This window comes from Halichoeres trimaculatus, unplaced genomic scaffold (assembly GCF_033239565.1).
Source record: "Halichoeres trimaculatus isolate MK-OKI-2021-1 unplaced genomic scaffold, fHalTri1.1 fHalTri1_scaffold_1, whole genome shotgun sequence".
Classification (NCBI taxonomy): domain Eukaryota; kingdom Metazoa; phylum Chordata; class Actinopteri; order Labriformes; family Labridae; genus Halichoeres; species Halichoeres trimaculatus.
In genome coordinates, this window is record NW_027437179.1 from 3,117,950 (window position 1) to 3,143,355 (window position 25,406).

General features: G+C 41.3%; 2 protein-coding genes across 2 annotated transcripts; one reads left to right on the forward strand and one right to left on the reverse strand.

The window, feature by feature from the left end:
- The first annotated feature begins 3,948 nt into the window (after nucleotides 1-3,948).
- On the forward strand, nucleotides 3,949-5,903 carry LOC141804112 (P2X purinoceptor 7). The gene is made up of 4 exons (XM_074688432.1): nucleotides 3,949-4,079; nucleotides 4,521-4,590; nucleotides 4,682-4,836; nucleotides 5,744-5,903. Exons 1-4 carry the CDS (start codon nucleotides 3,949-3,951, stop codon nucleotides 5,901-5,903), a joined length of 516 nt encoding a protein of 171 aa, XP_074544533.1.
- Nucleotides 5,904-7,301: 1,398 nt separating this feature from the next.
- On the reverse strand, nucleotides 7,302-10,404 carry LOC141804189 (uncharacterized). The gene is made up of 8 exons (XM_074688548.1): nucleotides 10,224-10,404; nucleotides 9,503-9,653; nucleotides 9,092-9,329; nucleotides 8,675-8,954; nucleotides 8,213-8,467; nucleotides 7,933-8,119; nucleotides 7,582-7,824; nucleotides 7,302-7,477 (listed from the first exon to the last, which is right to left on the reverse strand). The coding sequence occupies exons 3-8, from the start codon at nucleotides 9,121-9,123 to the stop codon at nucleotides 7,302-7,304; spliced, it is 1,173 nt and encodes a 390-aa protein (XP_074544649.1). The 5' UTR covers nucleotides 9,124-9,329; nucleotides 9,503-9,653; nucleotides 10,224-10,404.
- Nucleotides 10,405-25,406: the final 15,002 nt, after the last annotated feature.

Genomic DNA, 25,406 nt, shown 5'->3' on the forward strand with positions numbered 1-25,406 from the left:
ATAGATGCACCAGACAAACTCATTCCAGAAAAGATTTCTAGCCAGTGTTTCATTTTTATTTTTGTTTTTTAGATAGAACTGACCAAAAAAAAAAAAAAAAAAAAAGACCAAAGTTAACTGCTGTCGTAAACTATTATTTGTTGGTCTTTGTGTAAACTGTTTGAAAACAAAGATGTACCGCTTTCACTTCTGTGGTAAAGCAAACAAACTTTTTGTGAACTGATATTTGGTTCAAACCTCTCAGGAGTGTTTAAGTTGGTCAATGATTTTAAGGGTTCGTACTAGGGCTGTCATTTTAACACGTTAATTAGATTAATTAATTACACCGCAAATTAACGCGTCATAAAAATTAATGTAGATTAATCTGGATCCCAAACCCGCGAGGTGTTCAAAGACGCACTTATTTTCAAATGTCTAGCATTTACAAACCGTTTGTCCTACATGAAAAAAGTGGTGTTCTCGTCAGATTTTCAAATTTCCGACGGTTCTTGAATGTATCACATCTAGCAACATGCTTTGAACCGGGGGGAAGAGAGAGCGCTGTTAAAGGATAAGTTCGGTTTATACAGCTTTTACGTTGTTTATAGAATGAAATAGAACAAAATATTCACCCAGAAGGCTAATCTGATCCAAGCAGTGCTTTGGGAGATATTTAGATCCAAAATAGTGCAGCGGACGTCCGTATAATTGGATCCATCTGGGCATAGACAGCGCCGCTCCTAAAACTGCGCAGTACTCTCTGGAGCACTGACTCCTTTCTTTGAGGGGCAAGCGTAAACGAAGTCTTTGACAGTTCAGAGGTCAGTACAGCCGCACAGCGCTATCTGGAGTGACACAGACTGCAGCAGAGGACTATCTCGACCATGATGGAATATTGGTGAAAAACACGAGTTTTTGGACGATTAATGCCGTTTTGAGGAGCGGCGTTGTCTATGCCCCGATGGATCCCATCATACGGACGTCCGCTGCACGATTTTGGATCTGAATATCTCCCGAAGCACTGCTTGGATCAGGAAAGCCTTCTTGGTGAGTATTTTGTTCTACTTTATTCTATAAACAATGTAAAAGCTGTATAAACCAAACTTATCCTTTAAGGCGACTGCCGTCCACATCTCGTTTATTCACACGTCCTTTTTGAAAATCTACAGAAAATCAACCGTTTGCTCTAGCTCAATTCTGTAAAAAACAGGTAATTTTACACTCTTCACTGCATCAAACAAGCCCTGAATGATCGAAAAAGGTCTTGCATTTAAATCTAAAGAATTCTTAGAAAATTTTCTTCCATCTTCCTGGTGTCATGTTTCAGCTTGGGGCTGCTCTGCACCAATGAGTAACAGTTTGTGTGTTCAGAGCATGTTAAACTGAGAATACTTCACTTTTCTTTGATCCAAGACTTGAAAAAAGTGTTTTGTACATAGTTCCTCACAGTTTTTAGCCTTTAGCCCTGGTTCTCCGTACCTCATAGAAGTATAGAAGTTCATATTGCAGTGAAAATTGAGTCCACAGTGAGTAAATATTTGACAGAAGCAAAAACCGTCCTAAAAATGAAATCAGCTTATCTTAAGTGCAGAAATGTGTAGATTTTGTAAAGATAGAACCATAAAACTTTTTCATGTGTTCCTTATGCCTAAAAATGTGTTGTATATATTCCCACCTTATTTTTAAATGTTTTTTAATGTCTGTTAGTGTAAGTTTTATGCCCTGGAATTCAAATTCTTTATTTTGGGACCTTAAGCAGATATGAGATTGAAATGCGATTAATTAAAATAATTAATCACAAATCCTGTAATTAATTAGATAAATTTTTAAATTGCCTGACAGCACTAATTCAAAAAATGCTCGAAGTAACAGATGGTTTGTAGAAATGTTGTAGAGGGTTGTTTTGTATTATGAGTTAGCTAAATTAAACTTTAAAGATTTAACAAAAAAAAGTTTGAAATACCATTTTAGACCAAACACAACAGGTTTGTTTTAACAACATTACAAGGGATGTCCTGATCTGATTCTCAGGTTTGCAGTGATTCATTTTACTGAAGAAGTAAACACAAATTAAGTTAACACAAATGAATAGTCAAAAATAATAGCTGAAATATGTCTTGGGAATATTGATTCCATTTTTCTACGTCAAGCTAGTTTAGATGTTTAGATGTTCTAATCTGATTAGCATGCTCTCCTGCAAGTTGAACAATACAGCACAATCTAATCCAAGGCTGCCCAAAACAGAGCTCTCACAAGGCCATGCCAAAATGAGAACATAATTATTACAGCTGAAAGAGACCAAATGCTTCCACAGTCTGGCAACGGATCAGATTGCAGGTAATATGCAGCCATCCTTTTTTTTTTACCAGGCGCTTGCTTTGGAGGAGAGGGGCCCTGGCAAAGTCCAAGCCTCAAATAATCAAATAAACATGGCCATAGCATTCAAGCATATTAGCTCTTAAAATCTTGAAATTTTGACTTGCAGCTGCCAGATACCAGGGTCTTTTCACTTTACTCTTTAAACCTCCTTTTTGTTCTGCATGAATATATATTTAGCAGCTCCAGAAGTTACTGTGAGGAGTGGCCCACTGTAAGGTCTCAATCTTTTTGAGTTGCAACCCCTCACTTTAGCATGTACTGGTGTCGGCGACCCCTGCCCCCTTCCCCTAAGGCTGTCAAAATAGGTTAAAAAAAGTTGGTCAAAACACAAACAAAAAGACATTTGTACTTGTACGCCAGAAGAAAAACTCTAATTTCTTTTTTGCATTAAAGGCAAATTTATGCAAACTGTGTTTGATGCAAACTAAGCTCTGAGTTTGTGAGGAGCGTGACATAAACAAGCCCAGCCCTCACAGCAGTCTCACTTTTATTTGTTTCCTTATGAAGAAATTTTGTATACATTTATTTTAAACTGTTCATACAGTGTGAGTGTTGACAGAGGAGGACACAAGTAGCATTTTCAAGTAGCTGGTTGTGGTGTGGTTCATGGTTTGAAGCAGCAGCGTGGGAAAAATGACTGAACCTACAGTGAAGAGTACCCTGTCTTGGGTAGTGTGGGAAAATGACTGAGTGCACAGTTACAAGGTACCCTGTCCCGGCAGTGTGGGAAGAATATCTGAGTTTACAGTTGCATTGTACCCTGATCCTTAGAACAGATACTGAAGTGTGGGAAAACAGGAAAATTGACACCGAGCTGTATGTTGTACACCTCACCTCATTTCCAACACGGGAAATCTTCAGGCTCCTTCAAAATGACAAGTTGGATTCAGTGACGTGAAACCTTGGGGAGCACAAACCAGCAGATTTAAGGAAGAGGGCCAAATACCTTTTCAGTTCAAGAACTTACAGAGGGTAGACAAGCCATTAGAGTTCATCTTTCAAGGAACTAATATCATCTTTATCTAGGTGAAGAAATAACTCAAACTAGTGTTTCTCAGATTGTTTTTTCAACCAAGGAAACACGTTTTTATAACAAAATTAAGGAGTGATGAGCAAAACATACTGAACACAACCCCAAAAACATAACAGTTTAAGAGCCTGGGGCCACTGAATTGGAATCTACTATGTGTAGGCCTTGGGTCCAGCCGCCATGTTGCCATTCTCCAAAAAACACCTTGGCTGTTAGAGGAATATGCTATCTAGTGCTGAGGTCACTAACCCGTCGATGGTGATAGTTTGGTTGATCTTTGAAGCTTCCTGGTAGATCTTTAAAGTCCGTGTAAAGCAGAAACAAATTTGTGTTATTAGTTTGTCACAGCAAAGAAACATGTGTCATTAACCACTGAGCCAAATTTGAAAGTTTAAAAAAATTGTTTAGTATATAAAATTAGGTCTCAAAATCATGGAAAAACAAGCACTTCTCTCTGCTGTGAGACGCTGGGGGCGTGTCAGTTAGCAGCGCTGAAACCACGCCCACACGCGGGAGGGAGCCGCCTCCGTGTAACTGTGACGGTGACAGCTACACTGACAATGGAAGCTAGCGCTAGCAGCCTCATCGGACGGATCCAGCCCTACCTGTTTGAGCCATCAGAGCCAGAAACTGACTCTGAGTCAGACACTGATAAAGCTCAGCCTCGTTCCTCTCAGTCTCCAACAGAATGGTAAATTATTTCTCACATTTATGCAATTTAGAAAATCTGTATTACTGACTAATAACGTTGTAGCCTAGCCAAAAACAGGCTATCACTATGTAACTATGAAGAACTAAACGCATTTTTACACTCCACCAGATACTTGTCTGGTCACAGATAAAAAAAATACTTTATATATATATATATATATATATATATATATATATATATATATATATCTTGCCTTTTCATTTATTACTATATTTTCTGCGTAAACCTTGTAAAAGTAGTATTAGTATGACTACTACTCAGTTACACTTATCTGTCTTCTGATTAATTTGTGGATTGCAGCATAGGCTGAGTAAGACAATATGCTTCAGCTGCTTAGGTTTTGTGGTAGCATGCATAATACAGAACTGACAACTGAAATTGTTAAGATTAGAGCGGGATTAAAATGTGCTTGTTGTGCAGGTGCACATGTGGAGAATGCAGAGCCATGCCCACAGAGGTGGAAAATGTCTGCTGCAAGGAGCTCAATGCTGTATGTAAAGAAAACCTGTATAATTCAAATAATGAATACGTAACAAGCAGAATACTACATGTCTGGCAGTAAAACACCTATACTCCTATAGGTTCAGAATCGATGTCGAGAGCTGCCTGAAGAGCCAAGGTGCATGACTCTTCATCCAGGCCTTGAGCCAGTCTGCCTGAACATCTACTCCCTGCAGAATGCCCTGAACATTTATCAGGCAGACCATGGGCCACTGGAGGCAAAGGGAAGATCTGTGTAAGTTAGACAAAATATTTTTATTGATCTTCAATACCTATAAATTACACTGCTGTTGATCAAATGTCATGCCATTTAAAGACCAGTAAGGTTTAGTACCTGAGAATAAACGTGCACTGTCTTTACAATCATATTAGTGATGTCAACTAATGTATATAGCATATTTTATATACACTCCAAGCACACAAGTACTGCTTGACTAACTATTTGAATCCCTCATCTTCTCGGCCATATATCCACTCTCATGTAGAACAGATTGCTGGCACTAAAAACTTACTCATTCTGGAGCTGTTTTTCACATTGGTTTTTAAACATATTGAATCAAACATGTATATTTAAAGGTACAGACAAATGAAAAGCAAGTACATACAATAAAACAGTGTCAGTAGATTTTGTTGGTATTATTTAAATAAAAGAATAGAGCCCTTATAGCTGTACAGTGAGCAATGATAGAATTTAATGAAAAGTCAAAATAGTTATGTCAAGAGCGACCTACCAACACCTTTGGACACAGCCTTGAGTTTTTAACAAACACATAATTCATAATTTTTAATCAGTAGATGATTATTCTTTCTGAAAATGTAGCTGTGTGGTCATGGATTGGCCATGGAAAACTGCTGTCCATTTTCTCGTCCACCCATTCAGCCAGTATGATGAGGGAGATGATAGTTTGATGAATGAAACTCATCTTGACGTCCCAAACTGTAAGACATGACAAAATGTGGAGGGGAATGCTGTTTTTAGTACATCAGTCAAACCAGATAGGTTCTGCTATAAAGACAACATATATTGATCATGTTTTATGAAAGACACCTGCACAGTGTCAAATTTGATTGCAGGACAACCTACCAAAAACAAACCTAGATAAAAATATAAAAGTATCAAAAAAATCTTTTTTTCATTACAGGCGTGCTCGCTATCTGGCCTATAGGAGTTTTGTGTCGTGGTGCTGGGGATACCTCGGAAAGGACAACCGGGTTGTCATCCCGTCCTGTGTTGTCCTCCGTATACAGAAAGAGTACCCAGATGAAGAGGAGGAGTATACTGGTTTTAAACCCCCCATTTAAATATTGAGTTTGTATTTATATTATTGTTTGTTCGTTTAAAAATGTACCCAATTTTATAATCTCATGTTTATAATGCACTTTTAATAAATTAATAATTGAGTAATCACATATTTGTATGTGTCACAACTTACTGATTTTAAAAGAGGCCAGTGGGGCTCTGGTCCTGGGATGAGCTGAGGCAGGCTTAGGCGGTATAAAAAGTATTACAGTATACTAAGATGTCTAGAAATTCTGACAGTATGGTTTTCACAACATCCTTTAGGGCTGCCACTGAGAGTCAAAAATTATTAACATCAGTCGCAGGCCTCTCCATTCAACTGAGATTCTTTTGTTAGAGCGTTTCTTTTTTTTCTCCTTTGTCAGTGGGTGTTCATTACAGTAACAGGATAAATTTTAACTGCTTCCTGAAAGATGTGTTTTATCATGGTTAAAATTAAAATTTGACTGTTTATTCAATGAGAAAATAAGTTGCTAGAAATTTGTAATAAATACCATACACTATGGAACAATGTCAGGAAGCTGTGAAGTTTTGAAAAAAAGTAAGTCACAGGAACAGTAGCTGCCACATGTACTGCGAGACCTGATACTGAGACCTGTACATAAGAAAAGGAAAAAAAAGGCAGGAATAAGAAAAAGACAGATCAGGCTGTCATCATGAACACTGCAACATACCTTGCGTGGCTGTGACTTACATGTTGGTGGGGTTAGACGGGCGTTGACTCACGTCCTGGGGCTGCCTCCACCCCATCTGGACAGATGAATCTGGACACATGGCTCTCAATTGCGTCTGCCCTCTCAGGTCGCTCATACTGTGAGCACAGGTACCCAGGGACAGCCACTGCCTTCATCTCCGCCACAAAGGGTGCAGGGTCATGGAGGACTTCATTAAAAAGGAGGTCCATAAGTTCAGTGACATATTCTAAAACAAAAGGAGAGAGCACAAAACAGAGCACATTGAGTAATTTATACTGTCTAAACTTGTGGCGTTATGAAAAAAAAACATAAATGTTGGTGTTTACAGCCTAGCTATTAAAACCTCGTCACTCAAGTGTTTTCAAAAAACTTGTCAGCTGGGTGAAAGGGTTTTAAATTATACACCTTATAGAGATGACAACTTTACCTGTACTATAGCTTGTCTTCACCATGGACACAACATGTTCCCCTCTTTTGGCCTTGGGGAATTTTATTTGGAACCGCAGTTCTCCTGAAGCAGTCCTTGCTTGGCTACGTCCAGAATTCTCGTTGAAATGCAGTGCAGCCAGGTAAAGCCTGACAAAAGAAGGATTTGTATTTGATTACTCCAAGAACATTTCAAATACCACAGACACTACTGTAGACATAAATGTAATGTATTTACTTGTATTACGCATAGTTACACTTGCACAATATTGACACAGTTTACCTGCAGAGCATTCCAAGGTATGAGAAGGCCACATTTTTGGGTGCGAAGCGTAGAATCACACTGTGGAACCCCTCCAAGGCAGATGTTTGATAAAGAGGGCTCAGCTTCTTTACATCACTCAGAACGCGCTTGTTCATGAGCACCTTCTCCAGCCTGTAGGTTGGCTTTGTAGCTGGAGGAGGCAAAGTTGCAAACGTGTTAATTAGTGTATAGCTGCCCACAACATTTTAGAGTAGCAGAAGTAAAATACATAAGTGCTGTTGAATAATGGCATACCAGGCTTCAGCCACTTCTTCTTATCATTGGAAGGGGCGTGGAGGCACTCAGGGAACAGTGGGTTTTCGTGAACATGCACATTTTGGATGTGGTTTAAAAGTGATGTCCACTTTGCCACTGTTACCTCTCCGCTCGGTGAACCACATGCTGACCAGTAGAGGTGATTTTTTATACTTTTTTGCCATAATTTCACCTTGTGGCAGTCCTTCTCCTTGGAGATGGCATCCACCTTCTTGGTGAGGGCTGGGAACAATTTGAAAAAAATGTAAGAGTTTTCATACTGTGGGTGTTTAGTTTTTACAGGATTAGCAGTCATACAAATAACAAAATACATGTTCCATATTATCTCACCTTTACATAAATGCCACACATCGTAAAAGTGGTCAATGTTTGGTCTCTGTTCCCGAATGAACTTTTGGACCTGTGTGTGTCGGTCTGTCACCAAGCAAGCCACTTTGACACCACATTCCTCGAGGAAAACCAGACTCCGGCTCAGCCCTTCCTTTTCCATGCGGACACTGTTTCCCACTTCATTGCTCTGTTGATCATAAACAGACATAACAAATTTACTTCATTAAAAAATACCAAGTGTTAAGAAAATCATCTACTTAGTCTTAAAATATCTATTTACCTGTACAAGTTGGATATCAACAACTTTGTTTGTTTGAAGATCCATCAAGGAATATGAGCCATACTTTGCACAATGGCCTGGACTATCAGCACGCATGTCACCAGCAAGAGATACAGTTTCCCTCTGTTTGAGTTCCTCAAGCTGGGCAGTCTGGTGTGATCGCCATTTATGCAGCACCGAAGCCAGAATGTAGTTACGCACATGATTACGGTGTGTCATTCTTGAGAAGGTTCTCATGTGCATTGCATTCAGCACCTGTAATGTAAAATCGGAGTAATTAGTTACAATCAAACAGTGTTCTCAACATGCACTACATCTTTCGGTAGCACTGAGGGATGAACTGGCCCTAGAAACGGAAATGTGAGTAGAGCAACATTTTAGCATCAGAAAAAACTGTGGGAGAAGCACAAATGTATGTATGGAAAAGTTGACTTTTTAGATTATTTCATTGTTGTAACAAACCTTGTTAGTCTGGATGAAAGAAGAGCCTGTGTAGTATACAGCGGCTGACAGGTGCAGATTGCCAGCTGGACAGCTGCCCAGAAGTGGTTGACTCTTCCATTTTCTGCTGAAGAAGCAACTTTGGTGGAGGCACGTCTGGGTCACAGAAAGGAACGTTCCTTTCACAAATGTCTCTACCTTGCACACTGTTGAGCAGTTGGGGCAGATTTTAAACAGCTCAAGCAGACACTCCTCATACACCAAATACTTCACCATGTCTTGCACTGGCTTGTTTGGTGCTCTGTTGACAAAGAAAACCACAGGCAGTTGTTACAATGTCAGCACATAAATGCTGATGTGAGAATATATATGTTGACAAATTCATTGTTGCTAATATGTAAAATTAGTAAGGATTTATAACTAGAAAAGTTAACTCACTGTTCACTGGTGGTGTCGACTGAGTCAGACATGGGGAGGTAGCTGGAGTCATCAGGATCTACAAAGCTCAAACTGGGTTCAGACTCCTGAATAGATGGAAACTCCAAGTGAGGACGCTTTGCTGCTGGGTTCTCAGGTACGGCTTTCCGTTTAAGTGGTGTTGAGGATTGTGTTGGAAGAAACTGGAATGTTGCGTCACCCACAGCAACACTCCTAGTAGATACTGTAGCCTGAGAACCTGGAATATATATATATATATATAAATATATATATGATAGTGTATGGCAGTAATGTGATAATCAATCAGTGTTTCTTCCATTCTTTTAACTATTATGCTGTTTATACCTGGAATATGGCAACACCCCAGACACTTGAAAAGTCAAACTAAGAACCTAAGAACGTGATACATACCTGTACTGTTGCTGTTGACAAGTGTTCTTTTGGACAGTTGTGTGGACACGGTCCTTTTCCCCACAAAGTGATCCGTTTGACATCCAACTTCCCTTGTGTCTTTCTTCTCAAGAACACACTGGCACGCTGCCTCTCTTGTGGTTGGAGGAGGCTTTGCCAAAACAGACAACAGTAAAAGTTACATGTCTTATAAATCATAGCATCATGGGCTGACATAACAAGTGTTTCTCACAGAACAGAAAGACAACAAACATATGTGATCTTTGGAGTAACTTTAGTTTTGAATAAACTGAAACATGTATGCTGCATGCACACAGAAAATGACAACTGACGCATTGCCTCCGTATGAGCCAGCTGCTCCCTTCTCTCAGTATAAAAACAACCAACGTCCCGGAAAAAGAAATGCGCTAACGGCGCTCATTTCTGGTGTCCCTCATCCATGTTCAACGTCACACTCAAACGGAAAATCCCAGTCTACACATAATCCCTTGTCATAGCTATATTGGTGCGCATAAAATATTACCATCGGATTACCACAGTGTTTTCAGATGGACTCAGCCCAGAGAACGAGGCTAAATCATGCCGTGTGACATACAGGGACACTTGCTAACATTACATGGGTGTGATCCGCGATGTATAATCACTCTCAGGATTTGTACCTTCAGCAAAATGCGTTTAATTGCTCAAATTTACAATATTAGCAACATAAGCACATACTTACACTCTCTGGCGGGCACGTAATGCCAGTGGCGGAGAAGATAGCACCTGCTGTAGGCGGGATGCAGAGGGTCCGCGACGGGCACGTAATGCCGGTGGCCGCGGTGGTGGCACCTGCTGTTGGCGGGATGGGAGGATCCAGGCATTGAAGAGTCGGTTCAGCCCCACTGACCAGCGTCAGCGGACTCTTCAGAAACCCAGACTTTACCTGCTGATAGTTGCTGTAACTATCAGGGGTAAAGTGGACACTGCAGAGACGGGTGTTGGTGGTGATTTTGAACTCGCCACAGGAGCTCCTCTTCACAAAATCGATCCACCGTTTCCTTACTTTTTCATCCGTAGGGAACTTAAATAAGCTAACCGAGCCGTTACCCTGCACACTGTGGCATCCAGGAAAGATGCACGAGCGACGTGGAGGTGACATGTCTAATTAGCTAGCTGCAAACTGTGTAAAGTGTAAGAGATGCTATCCAAAACTCAAGTACGAGCGGGAAGACCGCCGATGCTAATGCGCCGAACGTATTTATACCGCTTCTGCATCAGGGGCGGGTTTATGCTAATGATGGCCGCGTTACGTAACGCGGCTAGCCTTTTTGACCCGCCCATTAAATCCTGGAAACTGAAACTCTGAAATAAGTTCGTGAAGCCTAGCTCCACAATTAGACTCTAAATGGTGGAATGGCTTTTATATGTTGTAAGGAACTTCATTTAAGACCTATTAAAGGTGTTTAGAAGAAAATGTCTGATTTTGCTTTACACGGCCTTTAACATAATAGAATAATCAATCACTCTGCATCACGCATGATAGAGTTCTGCCCTGAAACACGCACATTTTAGACAAATGCAGACTATGGCTGGAAAAGTTGCTTGAGAAAATCAAGTCCAGGTTACTATGATCATTTACCAGTGTGGAGCAGACGTGTTATCATCTAACTCTGTGTTCTATATACTGAAGTGATTCATACCATAACCTCAATATCCTGTGAGTCACAGAGAAAACTTCTGTTCTACACAATAGTGTAGAACGGAAGTTTTCTCTTCAGGTTCATAAGATTTACAAGCAGAAGCCAAAGTTCTCCCTGTCACTCTGTGTGGGTTATATTTACTTTAACCTTCATCTTAATCAGTTTTTTTGGATTCTGTAACCCCTAATTCACACATAGAGCGTGAGCATGTGCGTCAATTCATACTGGATGCATCTCTGGAGCGCTGCTCAGCGCTACTCAGGGCAGTGCCCATAGCAGCTGGATACCCAGGATCACAAGAGAATCACATGTTCCTGCAGGAATCCCACCCATGACAACATACTTACATGGTAATTAATTACTATGTTAAACTTGCCTGGCCCCTCCCAAAACATCAGCCCCTTCAGTCCATGCCTTCTCCTTTCTGTATAGAAAGGATGTGTTTTGTTATATAAAATTATGAAGTTGTTCACCTGCAGGAGTAACTTTTCCTCATCCAAAATCATGCATTTGCTCTGGATCTGCCTTGTGCCAGTGACGTAGTTTTGATACATAGGAATGAGAATTAAGATCAGGAGACAGAACATGGTGCTTTATTTTGAAACAAGCGGATACATAAAGCGCGAGCGCAACACTCAAACTTTATGTGTGAATCGGGGGTTATGATGAATGCTGTGCTCCGCATGTATTTTGCATCAGCTGATCGTTAATCCCCTCCCGCTCATACACGTAACCCCTTCCTGCTGTCTTTAGGACTGAAGTTTTAATTTAATACAAAAAAAAGAAGATACACATTTGAATTACTACAACAGGGACATTTACAGCAGTAATGGCAAGAACATATTTAATGGAAAAGGTTTGTGTGCAAAATTCCTTATTACTTGATAAATCACTATTTTCACAAGTTATTTGGCTGCAGGTGCTGCCATTAAGTGCAAGAAGATTTTTTATTTTCTTTTATTCTCTTTATTTTTCTATGTAGAATGATGTAGCCAACTAACCTTAATTAGTTGCTGCAACAATATCCTTCAACCTTCAACAACATTTAGTCATTAGTGCTAACTCACTGAGATCTGGGTCTGAGACCTTCTGACTCATTCTACCCCTGAGGACAAAGAGGAGAAGAGTCAGATTTAGTGCTCTGAGTGTTTCCTGAACAGATAAGTCTCCAGGCATCTCTCAAAGTAGAAAGGGACTCTGTGGATCATATGGAGTTAGGTAATTTAACCCACTATTTGGGAACAAGGGAGGAGAAGAGTCCGGCTAGCGATTTCGAGCCGTGCTTGGCTGAGAGCACCAAGTGTCTTTCACAAGCAAAGCATACTGGGTGAGAAGGAGTGTAGACCTGGATGAGGGACCCCAGGAAGGCAGGAGCTTTACATTTAATGCCACTGGAAGCCAGTGAAGAGAAATAAAAAGCAGGAGACATGTGCTGTGCAGTTTTAAAATTAAAGAAATGTTTTTGCTTTTGGTAGAAGATGTACGGGTGTGCCTACTAAGTGCATGATTGACCTGAAATTTGTTCAGTTTAGGTGGAAGTTACTCATGTGCCGAGTTTGCTTTATGGAATTAAAGGACAGTTAATTGTCCGGTTTCAAAAAGATGTCAAAACTGGAAGCTGGAAATGAATTAAGTTTAATAAAAAACCCGTCAAAGAAGACCTGGACAAGTGGGGAAAGGGACTGCCTCCTGACCAATTTGATTTACCTGACATTTGTTTAATTTAACTAAGGGTCATTTCAGTTTTGAGTTGGCACTATGGAATGAGAGGGTAGTTTAAGCCAGGTTTAAAGTTGCCTAAGTAAATAAGCCTTGGGAGGAATGTATAAAGTTTCAATGTATGCAATGTTAGTTTCAAAGTGTTAAACTTCCTCAGTCCTGTGCCACCACAGGAATCTTGTGCGTGACAAGTTTTGCACCCAGCTGCAACATCTTTTTCAGAGTTAAACGAAACAAATACTGCTACACAGCCGACATCACTCCTACTCCTTGTTACTCTGTTAGCACCTGAACAAACCCTGTGACTATGTGGGCTCTGTAATAAAATCTACCTAGTTCTTTAGTCGATCAGCTCCCAAAGATCATAAGAAGACAATCCATTTCTCAGTTCAGCATTTATTGTGGTCACAGGTAAGGTTTATGGTGCTGGTTTCAAAAGAATGAGCCCTGATATCCGGGAGCAATACAACTTGATAACAGTCATTGTTACGCCTATACAGAGGCTGAGTTAAACTGAACACCCAGGAGTAACTGGCCAAAAAAACACGATTGATACCACTGTCTCCACCTACAGCTGGTGTTAGTTTTCAGAAAGATGTGCTATCAAAGTGTTTGACTGTTGAATCAGGGCATGCAGCTAAGAGAAAGTTTACACAAGGTCAGACAGACCTCACAGACACAAGCTGGAGACGGAAGCTATCCTTCTATCTGCCAGATAAACATACATCAACCCTGAGCAGAGCATATGACTAGATTAAAACTGCAAAATTTCATAAATTATTACAAAAATGTAAAACAGCTCTGCATGCTGGATAGAAGTGCTGGAACAGAGTTTCGGTAGTCACATTGGTGACAGACATGTTTTGTACATGAAATTGATAATCCTCTTGACAAACAGTTCATGGAATTTGTGTTTTACTTTGCAACGTGTCTTGGAATCTGATTGCGTGGAGGAAGATCAACGATGAGTCCTGAGCTTCTGCCTCCTGCATGTCTGTGACAGCAGCAGCGCTGTGCTCTGGTGAAGAAGTACAATCAACAGATATCAGATGCACTTTTCTTTTGCATTTCCTTTGCATCTTTTTCCTTTTTCCTTTGGGTAAGGAATTAAAAAGAATCTGCTGGAGGAGTTTCAAGTCAGCTGCTTATCACTGCACACGCTGACGTCTTTACATACCCAAATATCTCCAAGATCTCAGCTTAACGATAAAGAAAGGCCCCAGAGTGTTGACTTACATGAGCTAAGTTAAGGGAAATACCCTGATACAGACAGCCAAATAAAACTCAGCTGGTGGCTTAAAGACTACTGGAGATGCTTCAGCAGAATACAACATGGGTGGGTACAGCATGAGTGGGTAAAAGCCCAGCAAGTGCAGAAGCATTTAATTGGGAAGATGGTAAGAAGCAAAGCTCAGAGACACTGAGCAGTTTGAACAGCTCACAATGATACCAGCACATGGAGCACATCAACAAGCAATCAGGACGACGCAAAACTGGATAGAGTTCCTCCTGCTTTCTGTCTCCATACCACAGAGCCACTCCACAGAAGTTACTCTGTGGGTGCAGCTCGTCCAGGGAGGCATATCAATGCACGCTGTGGCTTAAAGGTTTGCTGTGTCTCCGATCACAGTGTCAAGAGCACGAAGGAGATACCAGGAGACTGTAGGAGGACAAAATGAAGAGAAATAGACTTCATACACTCACAGAAAGATTTAACTCTAACTTTTAAGATTTATGTAATTTTATTACATGACAAATTCACATTCTTTTTTTAAAGTTACTTGTAAACCAAATTGATCTAATAAACATTACATGATGAATATTCATTAGTGTTATTAAGTCTATTTATTTCAAATGCATAACCACTGGGTTTATGTATTCAGTATAAATAAAGTCTAATTAATCCAAATAAATAATAATCAAAGTACAAATTTTAAACACACAAAGTATATTGTTTGAATTGCATAATAATCAGGTTACCTATTCAAGTTGAATAATATATATTTGTTTGAATTAAGTTATTTTTTCGAATGATGCGCTTCTAGCGGTAGCAGCAAAGTTTGGCAGCTCTCTGTTATTACTCTGCTTTTTTAGCTATATTTTTATCTTTAATTGTTTCTTTTGCTAATTTTTGCTCAATACTGGACTTTTTTGACAACTCATGGATATGTCTGCTGGAAGGAGAGTCTATTCAAGAGAGGAGCTTCTTGCATTACGATGGAGCAAATCTGGAGGATATCACCCTATTCCTACTGAGATAAAGAAGCCTTTACGAGGATGTTGTGCTGGTGCAAAGTTAAAGGCCAGGAGATGGAGATACAAGCCCTTTCTTCCTTCAGTCATCATGGGGAATGTCAACTCTCTGCCCAACAAAAAGGATGAAGTAGAGATACTGGTGAAGACACAGAATGTATACCGTGAGTGCAGCCTCATGTGCTTTACTGAGACCTGGTTGAATCAAAACATCTCTGATTCCTGTGTGGATATACCTGGCTTCACGCTGATACGTCTGGACAGAGACACTAAATCTAGTGGCAAGTTAAAAGGTGGAGGACTGGTTTCATACATCAATCAGAGATGGTGTAATCCTGATCATACTACAGTCAAGGTGAAGATGTGTTGTCCGGACATTGAACTGTTGGCAGTTGGGATGAGGCCATATTACCTTCCCAGAGAATTCAGTCATATGATAACAATCCTCGTGTACATTCCACCCAAAGCAACTGCTGAAGTTCCATGTGATGTTATCCAAGAAACTGTTGCCAGGCTACAGACTCAACATCCTGAGGCTCTCATAATAATATCTGGAGACTTTAACCATGTTAGCCTCTCCTCTTATCTCACTGGATTTAAACAGTTTGTTAATTGCCCAACCAGAGTGAACAGAACACTTGATCTTCTATATGCCAACGTCAAAGATGCATACAGTGCCACTGCATTACCACCACTGGGCAGGTCGGATCACAATCTGGTTTTACTTCAGTCTTGTTACAGACCCTGCGTATTGAGGCAGCATGCAACTACTGTAATGGTGTGGCCACACCATTACAGTACAGCGAATTTGCGGCGCGATTACATACAAAGTCAATGCAAAGACGCGTTTAGCCGCCGATTCGCCTCGGGCGGCGCGATTCGCGCGTTTGGCGCGGCGAGTTTGGAGCGTTCACGCGTTTAGGCGGTAGACGCGAATTTGCTCGAGTTCAAAATATTCCCCCACGACGTCATTGTTATGACAACGTTGGGGGGCAACTGCCGCCTGCTCCGGCTCCAACTCCGCCGGAGGATGGAGGAGAAAACAATCTGTGCGGTGTGTCATCATCCAGAGTTATACGATACGACGTGTGTACTCTACAGAGACCGGAAAAACAGGAGCAGGCTTGGTTGAAAGTCTCTCAGGAGACAGGTTTTGAATGTAAGTTCTGAAAACATTCGTTCCCAGCTGGATTTGCCTGCACGGGCTATCACTGAGTCCGACTGTGTTTTCCTCAGCGGAGTTTTGAGCCTGATAGAGAGGAGGAAAGAGTGGAGCAGGGGCAGAGCCCAGGAAAAGATGGAAGTTCTCTGTGCTCCTCTCTTTCCTCCACCCCTTCATTATCCCCAGGGAGACCTCCGGGAACATGGGTCGGGGGTTCGGGTGGTTGGGGGTACGGGGGTTCGGAGGTTCGGGGGATCGAGGATGAGATCGCAGGGAACAGCCAAGCAGGGCTGGTGGATTACCAGGGAGAGGCAGCAGGCATTGATTGTGATCTTCAAAGCTTTCACACACTCTCCTGTCATGCTTTTGAAACCACAGCTCATTGTTTTTCAGCTGCTCTTTTGGACTTTCGGTCTTTAAATGAACGAGCTCTCTACTCCGCATGCGCAATACCGCGCATTCGCGTGTTCGCGCCTCAGGTTGTCAAAAAAGTCCAGCGGCGAGACTCGGGCGTTCACGCGGCGCGTGACAGGCCATTCGCGCGAGTAAATTCGCGTGTTCGCGTTTGGTGTGGCCGCGGCATAACAGTTAGAAAATGGACACCTGAGGCCAGTGAGGCTCTGAGAGACTGCTTTGAGTGCACAGACTGGAATGTATTGTTAGAAACAGATGAAAATAGTATAGATATTGATAAACAGGTTGACTGTTTTACTGAATACATCAACTTCTGTAAAGACAATATCATACCATCAAAGACTGTACTCCGTTTCCCCAATAACAAACCCTGGATCACAAGTGACATCAAGGATATCCTCAATCAGAAAAAGGAAGCCTTTAGAGATGGCGACAAAGAACGGCTCAAACTGGTGCAAAAAGTGCTGAAGAGGAGATTAAGGGAGGCTAAGGTGAAATATAAAAAGAACATTGAGAGAAAACTACAAAATAATAACATGCGGGAGGTGTGGAGAGGAATCAACAACATCTCTGGCTATAACACAAAGACAAGGCAGCCAATTGTGGGTGATGTTGAACGTGCTAATGAATTCAACCAGTTCTTCAACAAGTTTGACACAGCGACCACTTCCTCCTCTACTGCTGCTCCTTCTACACATCTGTGTCTCTCCACCACTCCTGCTACATCCCCTCTTACACCTGTGCCTCTTCCACCGTCACCGTCTGTCACAGCTTTAGGAGTGAGGTTAGAGTTAGGAAGACTGTGCTCAGGGAAGGCTGCTGGTCCAGATGGTGTGTGTCCAAGACTGCTTAAGGACTGTGCTGCCCAATTGTGTGAACCCCTTCAGAGGATCTTCAACCTGAGTCTACAGTTGGGTCAGGTCCCGGCTCTGTGGAAAACATCTTGTATTGTGCCGGTACCAAAACTCAAATGCCCAGCTGAACTTAACGACTACAGACCGGTTGCCCTCACCTCACATGTTATGAAAACCTTTGAGAGGCTGCTTTTACGTCTGTTGAGACTTGAGGTCAATGACACACTAGAACCTCTGCAGTTTGCATATAGAAATCATATTGGAGTGGATGATGCAGTTACATACATGCTCCACCGTGCCCTGTGCTATCTAGAAGAACCTGGCACCTATGTAAGAATTATGTTCTTTGATTTTTCAAGTGCATTTAACACCATCCAGCCCATGATACTGAGAGATAAGCTCAAAGACATAGGAGTGAACCCATCCTTTGTCTCCTGGATCACAGACTATCTCACAGAGAGGCCACAGTTTGTCAGGTTGGGAAACTGTGTCTCTGGGATGGTCATGAGCAGCACGGGGGCTCCGCAAGGAACTGTTCTGGCTCCATTCCTATTCACACTTTATACTGCAGACTTCAAATACAACTCTGAGTCCTGCCACATCCAAAAATACTCCGATGACACTGCTATTGTGGCGTGTGTCCAAAATGGACAGGAATCTGAATACAGGGATCTGATAAAAGCTTTCTGTGACTGGAGTCATAGAAATTGTCTCCTATTGAACACCTCAAAAACAAAGGAAATGATTGTGGATTTCCGAAGGTCTGGGCTCTACCATCAGCCAGTTAACATCCATGGGGTGGACGTGGAGGTGGTGTCAACCTACAAATATCTTGGTGGACATCTGGACAACAAGTTGGACTGGTCCCTTAATACAGATGCACTCTTTAAGAAGGGGCAGAGCCGTCTCTTTTTCTTAAGGAAGCTCAGATCAATTGATGTCTGTGGAAAGCTGCTGCAGATGTTTTATCAGTCCATGGTAGCCAGTGCTTTGTTTTATGGTGCAGTCTGCTGGGGAAATAGTTTAAAGCAGAAGGACAAGAGGCGACTGGAAAAACTGGTGAAGAGAGCTAGCTCCGTGGTTGGATCCAGTTTGGACTCACTGGAGGCTGTGGTGGAAAGGTATACACAGAAGAAAGTGGAGGCCATCATCCGTCACTCTGATCACCCACTTCACAACTTCATAGTCCAGAGGATCAGCAGCAGTTCTGGACGTCTTACCTCTGTGCACTGCAGGACCGAGAGGTACCGAAGATCATTCCTCCCTGCAGCCATCAGAGTGTACAATTCTTTGCTTGGAAGAGAGCCCAAACAACTTGAATTTCCCTCCGGGGATTAATAAAGTATGTCTTATCTTATCTTATCTTATGAGGTAATACATCAAATCTAATTTATGAAATTAATTTCCATCCAGTACAAACAATTTTAATGATGCAACAATCAGACTTCACCATAAGGCATTGATAGCACTAATAAAATGGCAGAGTGTAGGATACGTCCTTTTATATTGGACCCCGAGTCAGACTGGGACGGTTCTGCAGCTCAGGAGGAAGACAATCCACCTCGACACAGATCATCTCAGGACACTTCGGTGTGGTGAGTCAAACCAGTACTGTAACATTTATAGTTTATACGTTTATAGTCGGCTCTTGGTGGGTGTATCCCTCGTTGGCGGTTGTGTGACTAACTGACATCACAGAGGAGGAGCTGCTTTATCAGATTACTCCAATAAAAAGAAAGGATCCTCGTGTCGTCATGAAGGTCGAAATCTCGCAGCCAAATGCATTGCATATTATGCAATTGCATAATATGGGACCTTTAAATAATATGTTTTCTTTTTTTAACTTTTATTATTATTATATTTATTATTATTATTATTATTATTATTATTATTATTATTATTATTATTGTTGTGTTTGTGTGTTTTGAATTTTGCATTCATTGCATGATTGTGTCAGTCACATTTTGCATTGTTCACCCAGTATCGGGAATCATATCGAATCAATAGTTGAGTGAATGGTTACATAGCTAGTCAGAACACATGTTTACGTGTGTATAAATATTGATAAACACAAAAGAGACATATTACAAATGTATGAATCCCTGCGTGCTGCCTCACAAACAACATGAAGTGAAGTGTACTCCATGTCTTTTCTCAGGACCAGACTTTGAAGAGGTTTTACAATTCACATTTCTCTCCGTCTTTGTCCTCAGAACTTTCTCCCTCCTTGTGGAACACTTTGCCGTCAGGCTGCTCTCTCCACTCCAAGGTGACATCACTCAGTCCTCTCTCTTTTAGCCGCTCCTGGAGCTGGGGAACACAAAGTAAAACAAATCAAAAGATTTGATGAACTCTGGAAACTAGATTTAATGAAACAGTATAAGAAACAGCTAAACAACTAAAAAAAAGTATGTCCAGCCTTTAAACTTTTTAAAAGATTTTTTTTGCAGACTAACCTGTCTCAGGAGACCTGCTTTCACTGCAGGGTCATTCAGATCCACAGAGGGGTCGTCTAGCTCCATCTTCAACTTTATCACACGCTTTAATCTTTCTGTATGGAAACAAAGAAAACATCATGTAAGAAGAAAGATGCCATTTATCTTAGCTTCATGTAATCACTTACCTGAGCTGTGGCACACAAATGGATATTTGTCTTCACAGGACTTTAGGAGCCATCTTCCTGAATTTGAATTATCTGTAGCTCCACAGAGCACACTCTGGGTGCCCAGTGAGTTTTCAGTCCAACCCCAGTACTGAAATGAGGCCGAACTCCCGTCTGACCAGAGTATACCAGGATCTCTGTACAATCCAATCCATGACCACCTCCCTGGTGCTATTAAGTAACCCAGCTGCTGGATCTTCCGGGTGTCTGCGGAGTTCCTCACTGTGGCCAAGTCTACATACTTCTCCCTGCAGTTCTTCAAAGCATCGGACCAACTCATCTCTTCACTGATAAAAATGTATTGTGGATCCTGTCGTGTTCCTGCAGTCAGAGTTGGAGAAACCAGGAGATGTTTAGTCCACTCTAAACTTTTGATAAACCTGTTTAAAGTCAGTAACATCTCATGATGGAGTGTGTCTCAACCTCCTTTAAGATCTGGCTGGCTAAAGACTGAGTTATGCTTTCCTCAGAAACGTTAAGCACAGAAATGAGACACACAGAAATGAAATGTGCAGAATCAGCACTGTTGTGTTATTTTTTCTAAGGAACAATCCTAAACTCAAGAATTGTACAGCAACTTAGTTATAGTGGCCAGCAAAAACTAAAACTAAGGGACTCCTTGTCTTGGTAAATGGACCAGTACTTATATAGCGCTTTTCTAGTCTCTCAGACCACTCAAAGCGCTTTCCCTGCTAGTCTCTCATTCACCCATACAGGGTTAGGGTTAGGTGGTGGATTCCCTTCCTATGGAAAGTGGATCAGTTTTTATCTAATACAGTGACACACATCTACAAACCACTGACCAACAGTGGGAGCATTCAGGGTTATGAGTCTTGCTCAAGGACACTTCAGCATGTGACTGCAGGAGCTGGAATCGAAGATTGACCTTCCGATTGAGAGGTGACTACTCTACCACTGAGCCACAGCCTTCCTCAATAGTCTAAGATCAAGATATTGGAACACTCAGATATGAAGTATTTAGGCAGAGGAATTCAGGGTCCACCCAGACCAGGCCCACAGGAGGCCCTAAGCACAAGATAAAGTTACGACATGAGAGAATGCTTGTGGCTTTTATACGCTTTAACACTCTGTGCAGCGTCCCAAACTGCAGCAGGAGGTGTATTGTAAACACACATCTACCACAGTACTAAGCTGGAGTAGAAGGTTGATTACATTGTTCATTTTTTTTTTTTTTTTTTTTTTTTTTACAATTTCTTTTCTCTGATGAGTTTGGCCACAACTTCATGCCAGAAATTGTTCATCACACAGTTACTGTGGTGATCTCTGTGTGATGAATCATATAAATGCCTTTTTTTGTACCTTAGACACTAGGAACTCCTGTTCCTCCAGGTGTATCTGTGCAGAGGTTAGAAATTTTCAGATGTGCACAACACTCACTGCAAGGGCATACATACACCAAGCTTCACTCTGAACATTATGTTTCACTGTTTGTGTCATCAAGGGAGGGACGAGTTGGAAACAGCTATCAGGACTGCAGAGTTCTGTGGCCCATTATCAGCCAGACCAGTGCAAAGAAGCTGGACACTCCCTAAGGCCTGAGCCTGCCAACCACAGGTGTGACAAAAGCCCTGTTGAAACACTAGTCATTATCATTTTTACTCTTTCATACTTTCTTGTCTTGATTTTACCTCAAATTGTGCCTTCAACATGCAATACACGTGAACACACCTAGCCACAAGGTGCTACAGATCACTCTCTCCGAGAGAAACAGCCCCTCCAGCTAATTTTTTGTCCAAATATCAGGCTAAGGCAAAGAAGAAAAAGTCTCCCATGACCACAGTGAAATCCCAACAGGAGGCTGTCATACTTCAATGGACGTGGTCACAAACCACCATAGTTGACGATATTTCAGGGAAAATTAAAACTTAAATAGCGATCTAAGATGTCCAGCAAAAATGCACGCACATGTTTAGTGTAACAGCCTTAGTGCACGTATATTCTATTTTTTCACACTCATCTACAGTTCCCCCTAATGTCAGGAAGTCATCTTTCACACACATTATCCTACCTCAAATGAATTAAACTGACATGATTACAGTACCAATCTGGACTCATATACAGATGCACACACACACACTCACGCACACACACACACACACACACACACACACACACACACACACACACACACACACACACACACACACACACACACAAACAAACACACACACACACACACAAGAAATACTTACTCCCATTAACACCTTCAAACAAGGCTGTTCTATTTTTTATTTTTTCTTACCGGTGTAACAGATTGAAGTCCACTGACTCTTACAGTCCTCGTCCCACCATCTTCCTTTCTCATCTGTTTGCACACAAAGCTGACGACCTGAACGAAAGTCTGGTTCATTGTCTCGAAAATTTTCCCAGTTTGTATATTGAGGCTCACTCCCTTTGTAGCCGTCTGACCATTTCCATTGGATGTTCATGTACAGGCCAATCCAGGCAAGAGCAAAGTGCAAAATCCATGGCACTAAGGAATCCACTTTGTTCATTTCTTCAATGCTTTCGGTGGTGGCCAAATCAGTGTATTTCTCTCTGCAGTAGGTCTGAGCTTCAGTCCAGGTCATGCTTTCCCTCACATGATGGTACTCACGACGGGGACGGGAGGAGACGCTCCAGTCTGTGAGGAGGACACATACTTCATAAATGCCTGACATCTATTTATAACTCTTTATCATCTATGTATAGCCCTTTATTCATTTTAAATATTTATTCCCTTTTACAGTATTTACTACTAACTCAACTAGGGAACTTTAAAACCTGTATTGTTAACATTTCAGGAAGCTAAATGCAACAGGATTTCATTCAAAATGCAGTGCTGTGTAATTTGTAAAATGACAATGAAGAAATTCTTAGTACACAGGTGCACCTCAGTGAATCAGAACATGGTAAAAAAAATGTTTTTATATCACTTGGTCAATCAAAAAACTGATTTTGCAGTTAATGAAAAACCCAAACTTCAATATTCCATAAATAAGAAAATATTGAACAAGACCAATATAATATTTTTTGTTGTAATAAACTGTAGAAGAGACAGACATTGAAGTCTTTAGGCACTACCCTTCCACTCCACTGGTGATGTATATTGTTACCCACAGAACAAAGCTTTACTTATCACAACTTAGTTCAAATGGGCCCAGTGCACTACAGGTGAGCTTAATGAGTTTAGGAACACAAAGACAAAAGCAGTCAGTAAAAAGAAGTAATGAAAAGCATCCATAATTCAAGTCAATAAAACATACATCATGTGTCATGTTTCGGTCGTTACACTGTCTCCATTCAACATGAAAAATGTGAGCAGATTGAACCCCAGAGGCTCATATTGTAAGGATGAAACTGTTTTCAATCATAGAGCATGACTTAAAGTTTTACAGTAGTTTATTTAAACCTATTAAACCCTTAAATCATTCAAAGCAGAATACACACTCAAAAAGCAACATGTCAGGAACATTTTACTGACCTGAGAGACACAAGAGGCACAGAAGGATCCTCTCCATCCTGGTGCTGCCTTAAGGACTGTGCAGGACCAGACAGAAACTTGAAGATTATTCAGATACTTTTAAGCAAATACATGGAAATTCATCAGCTCCTCTGCTCTCTCTAATCCCTTCACCCACAGTCACTTGATTTCACTGTGCTCTAGATATTGTGATGGATGGTGTCCTGAAAATTTAACTTTGTGCCAAACTTGTTCTCCCCTTTTTTATGAATTTAACTGTTATTCTCAGTGTGTGAACGCCTCACAATGCAGGACAACCTTACATGGACAACATGAGACAAATCTATCTGAATATTGGCCTTCTTATCTTTAGCGGGTGTGATAGTCGCTCAAATATATTTAAAGTGTCCTCAGAGAAGCGGCCCACTCTTTAGCTTTGTCGATCTAAAGTGCATCCAGAAAATAGTCACGGCACTTCCCCACAATTTTTTTTTTTTATGTTACAGCCTCATTCCAAAATGGAATAATTTAATTTTTTCCTCAAAATTAGTCACACAACACCCTCTAATGACAACGTGAAAATGTTTTACTATTCATTTATTTATTGTTCAAATAAATTTAGTGGTTGTGGATTGCTGCAGGTATGGCTGTCCTTCTGGAAGCCATGTTGTGCTCTTCACTGATGGTCTGACCCATGAAGAGCACAAGGACGCCAATGACAAATCTGCCAGTCCTGGTGTTCTCTACTAAAGGCCTGTTAGCCTGCGTGGTGTTGGGCTGTGAGCATGTGCCATTTGTGGACACCTGGCCTCTTATACCACCCTCATGGGATCTGTTTCTCTCCAGTTTGTCCTCCTACGGTCAGTAGGAGTCTCCTTCATGCTCTTGATACTGTGATAGGAGACACAGCAAACCTTCAAGCCACAGCGCGCATTGACATGCCACCCTGGATGAGCTGCACCCACAGAGTAACTTCTGTGGAGTGGCTCCGTGGTATGGAGAGCAAAACAGAAGGAACTCTATCCAGTGTTGCATCATCCTGATGTCTTGTTGATGTGCTCCATGTGCTGGTATCATTTGTGAGCTGTTCAAACTGCTCAGTGTCTCCAAGCTTTGCCTCATACCATCTTCCCAAGCTCTTTACAGGTATTTCTGAAACAGTTGGGACAGCTCTTCATCCAACCTGTAATCTTTGTTTTGTGATCTGACCTTTCACAATCAAAATGCTTCTGCACTTGCTGAGCTTTTATATCGTACTTGGCTATGTTGTATTTTGCTGAAGCATCTCCTGTAGTCTTTAAGCCATCAGGTAAGTTTAATTTTGCTGTGTGTACCAGGGTATTTCCCTTAACTAAACTCATGTAAGAAGACACAGTTGTCTTTCTATATGGTTAAGCTGAGATTTTGGAGATATTTGGGTATGTAAAGAGGTCAGTGTGTGCAATGTACAGCAGCTGACCTTAAACTCCTTCAGCAGATAGTTTTTTAATTCCTATTGCAACCAAGGAAGGCAAAAGATGCAAAGGAAATGCAAAAAAGGACATCTGGTACCTTTTGATTGTACTTCTCCACCAGAGCACAGCGCTGCTGCTGTCACAGACATGCAGGAGGCAGAAGCTCAGGACTCATCACTGAACTTACTCCATGCAGTAAGGTTCCAGAACACGTTGCAAAGTAAAACACAAAGTTCATGAA

Bases quoted from the DNA above. Each gene is read 5' to 3' on its own strand.
- LOC141804189 (XM_074688548.1), bottom strand. From the start codon at position 9,123: ATGTCTGACTCAGTCGACACCACCAGTGAACA. The intron at 8,120-8,212 runs GTAAATAGATAT...TATGATCAACAG, and splicing joins TTGATATCCAACTTGTACAG to AGCAATGAAGTGGGAAACAG. The intron at 7,478-7,581 runs GTATGCCATTAT...TGCCTCCTCCAG, and splicing joins GAAGAAGTGGCTGAAGCCTG to CTACAAAGCCAACCTACAGG.
- LOC141804112 (XM_074688432.1), top strand. From the start codon at position 3,949: ATGGAAGCTAGCGCTAGCAGCCTCATCGGACGGATCCAGCCCTACCTG. The intron at 4,080-4,520 runs GTAAATTATTTC...CTTGTTGTGCAG, and splicing joins TCTCAGTCTCCAACAGAATG to GTGCACATGTGGAGAATGCA. The intron at 4,591-4,681 runs GTATGTAAAGAA...ATACTCCTATAG, and splicing joins GCTGCAAGGAGCTCAATGCT to GTTCAGAATCGATGTCGAGA.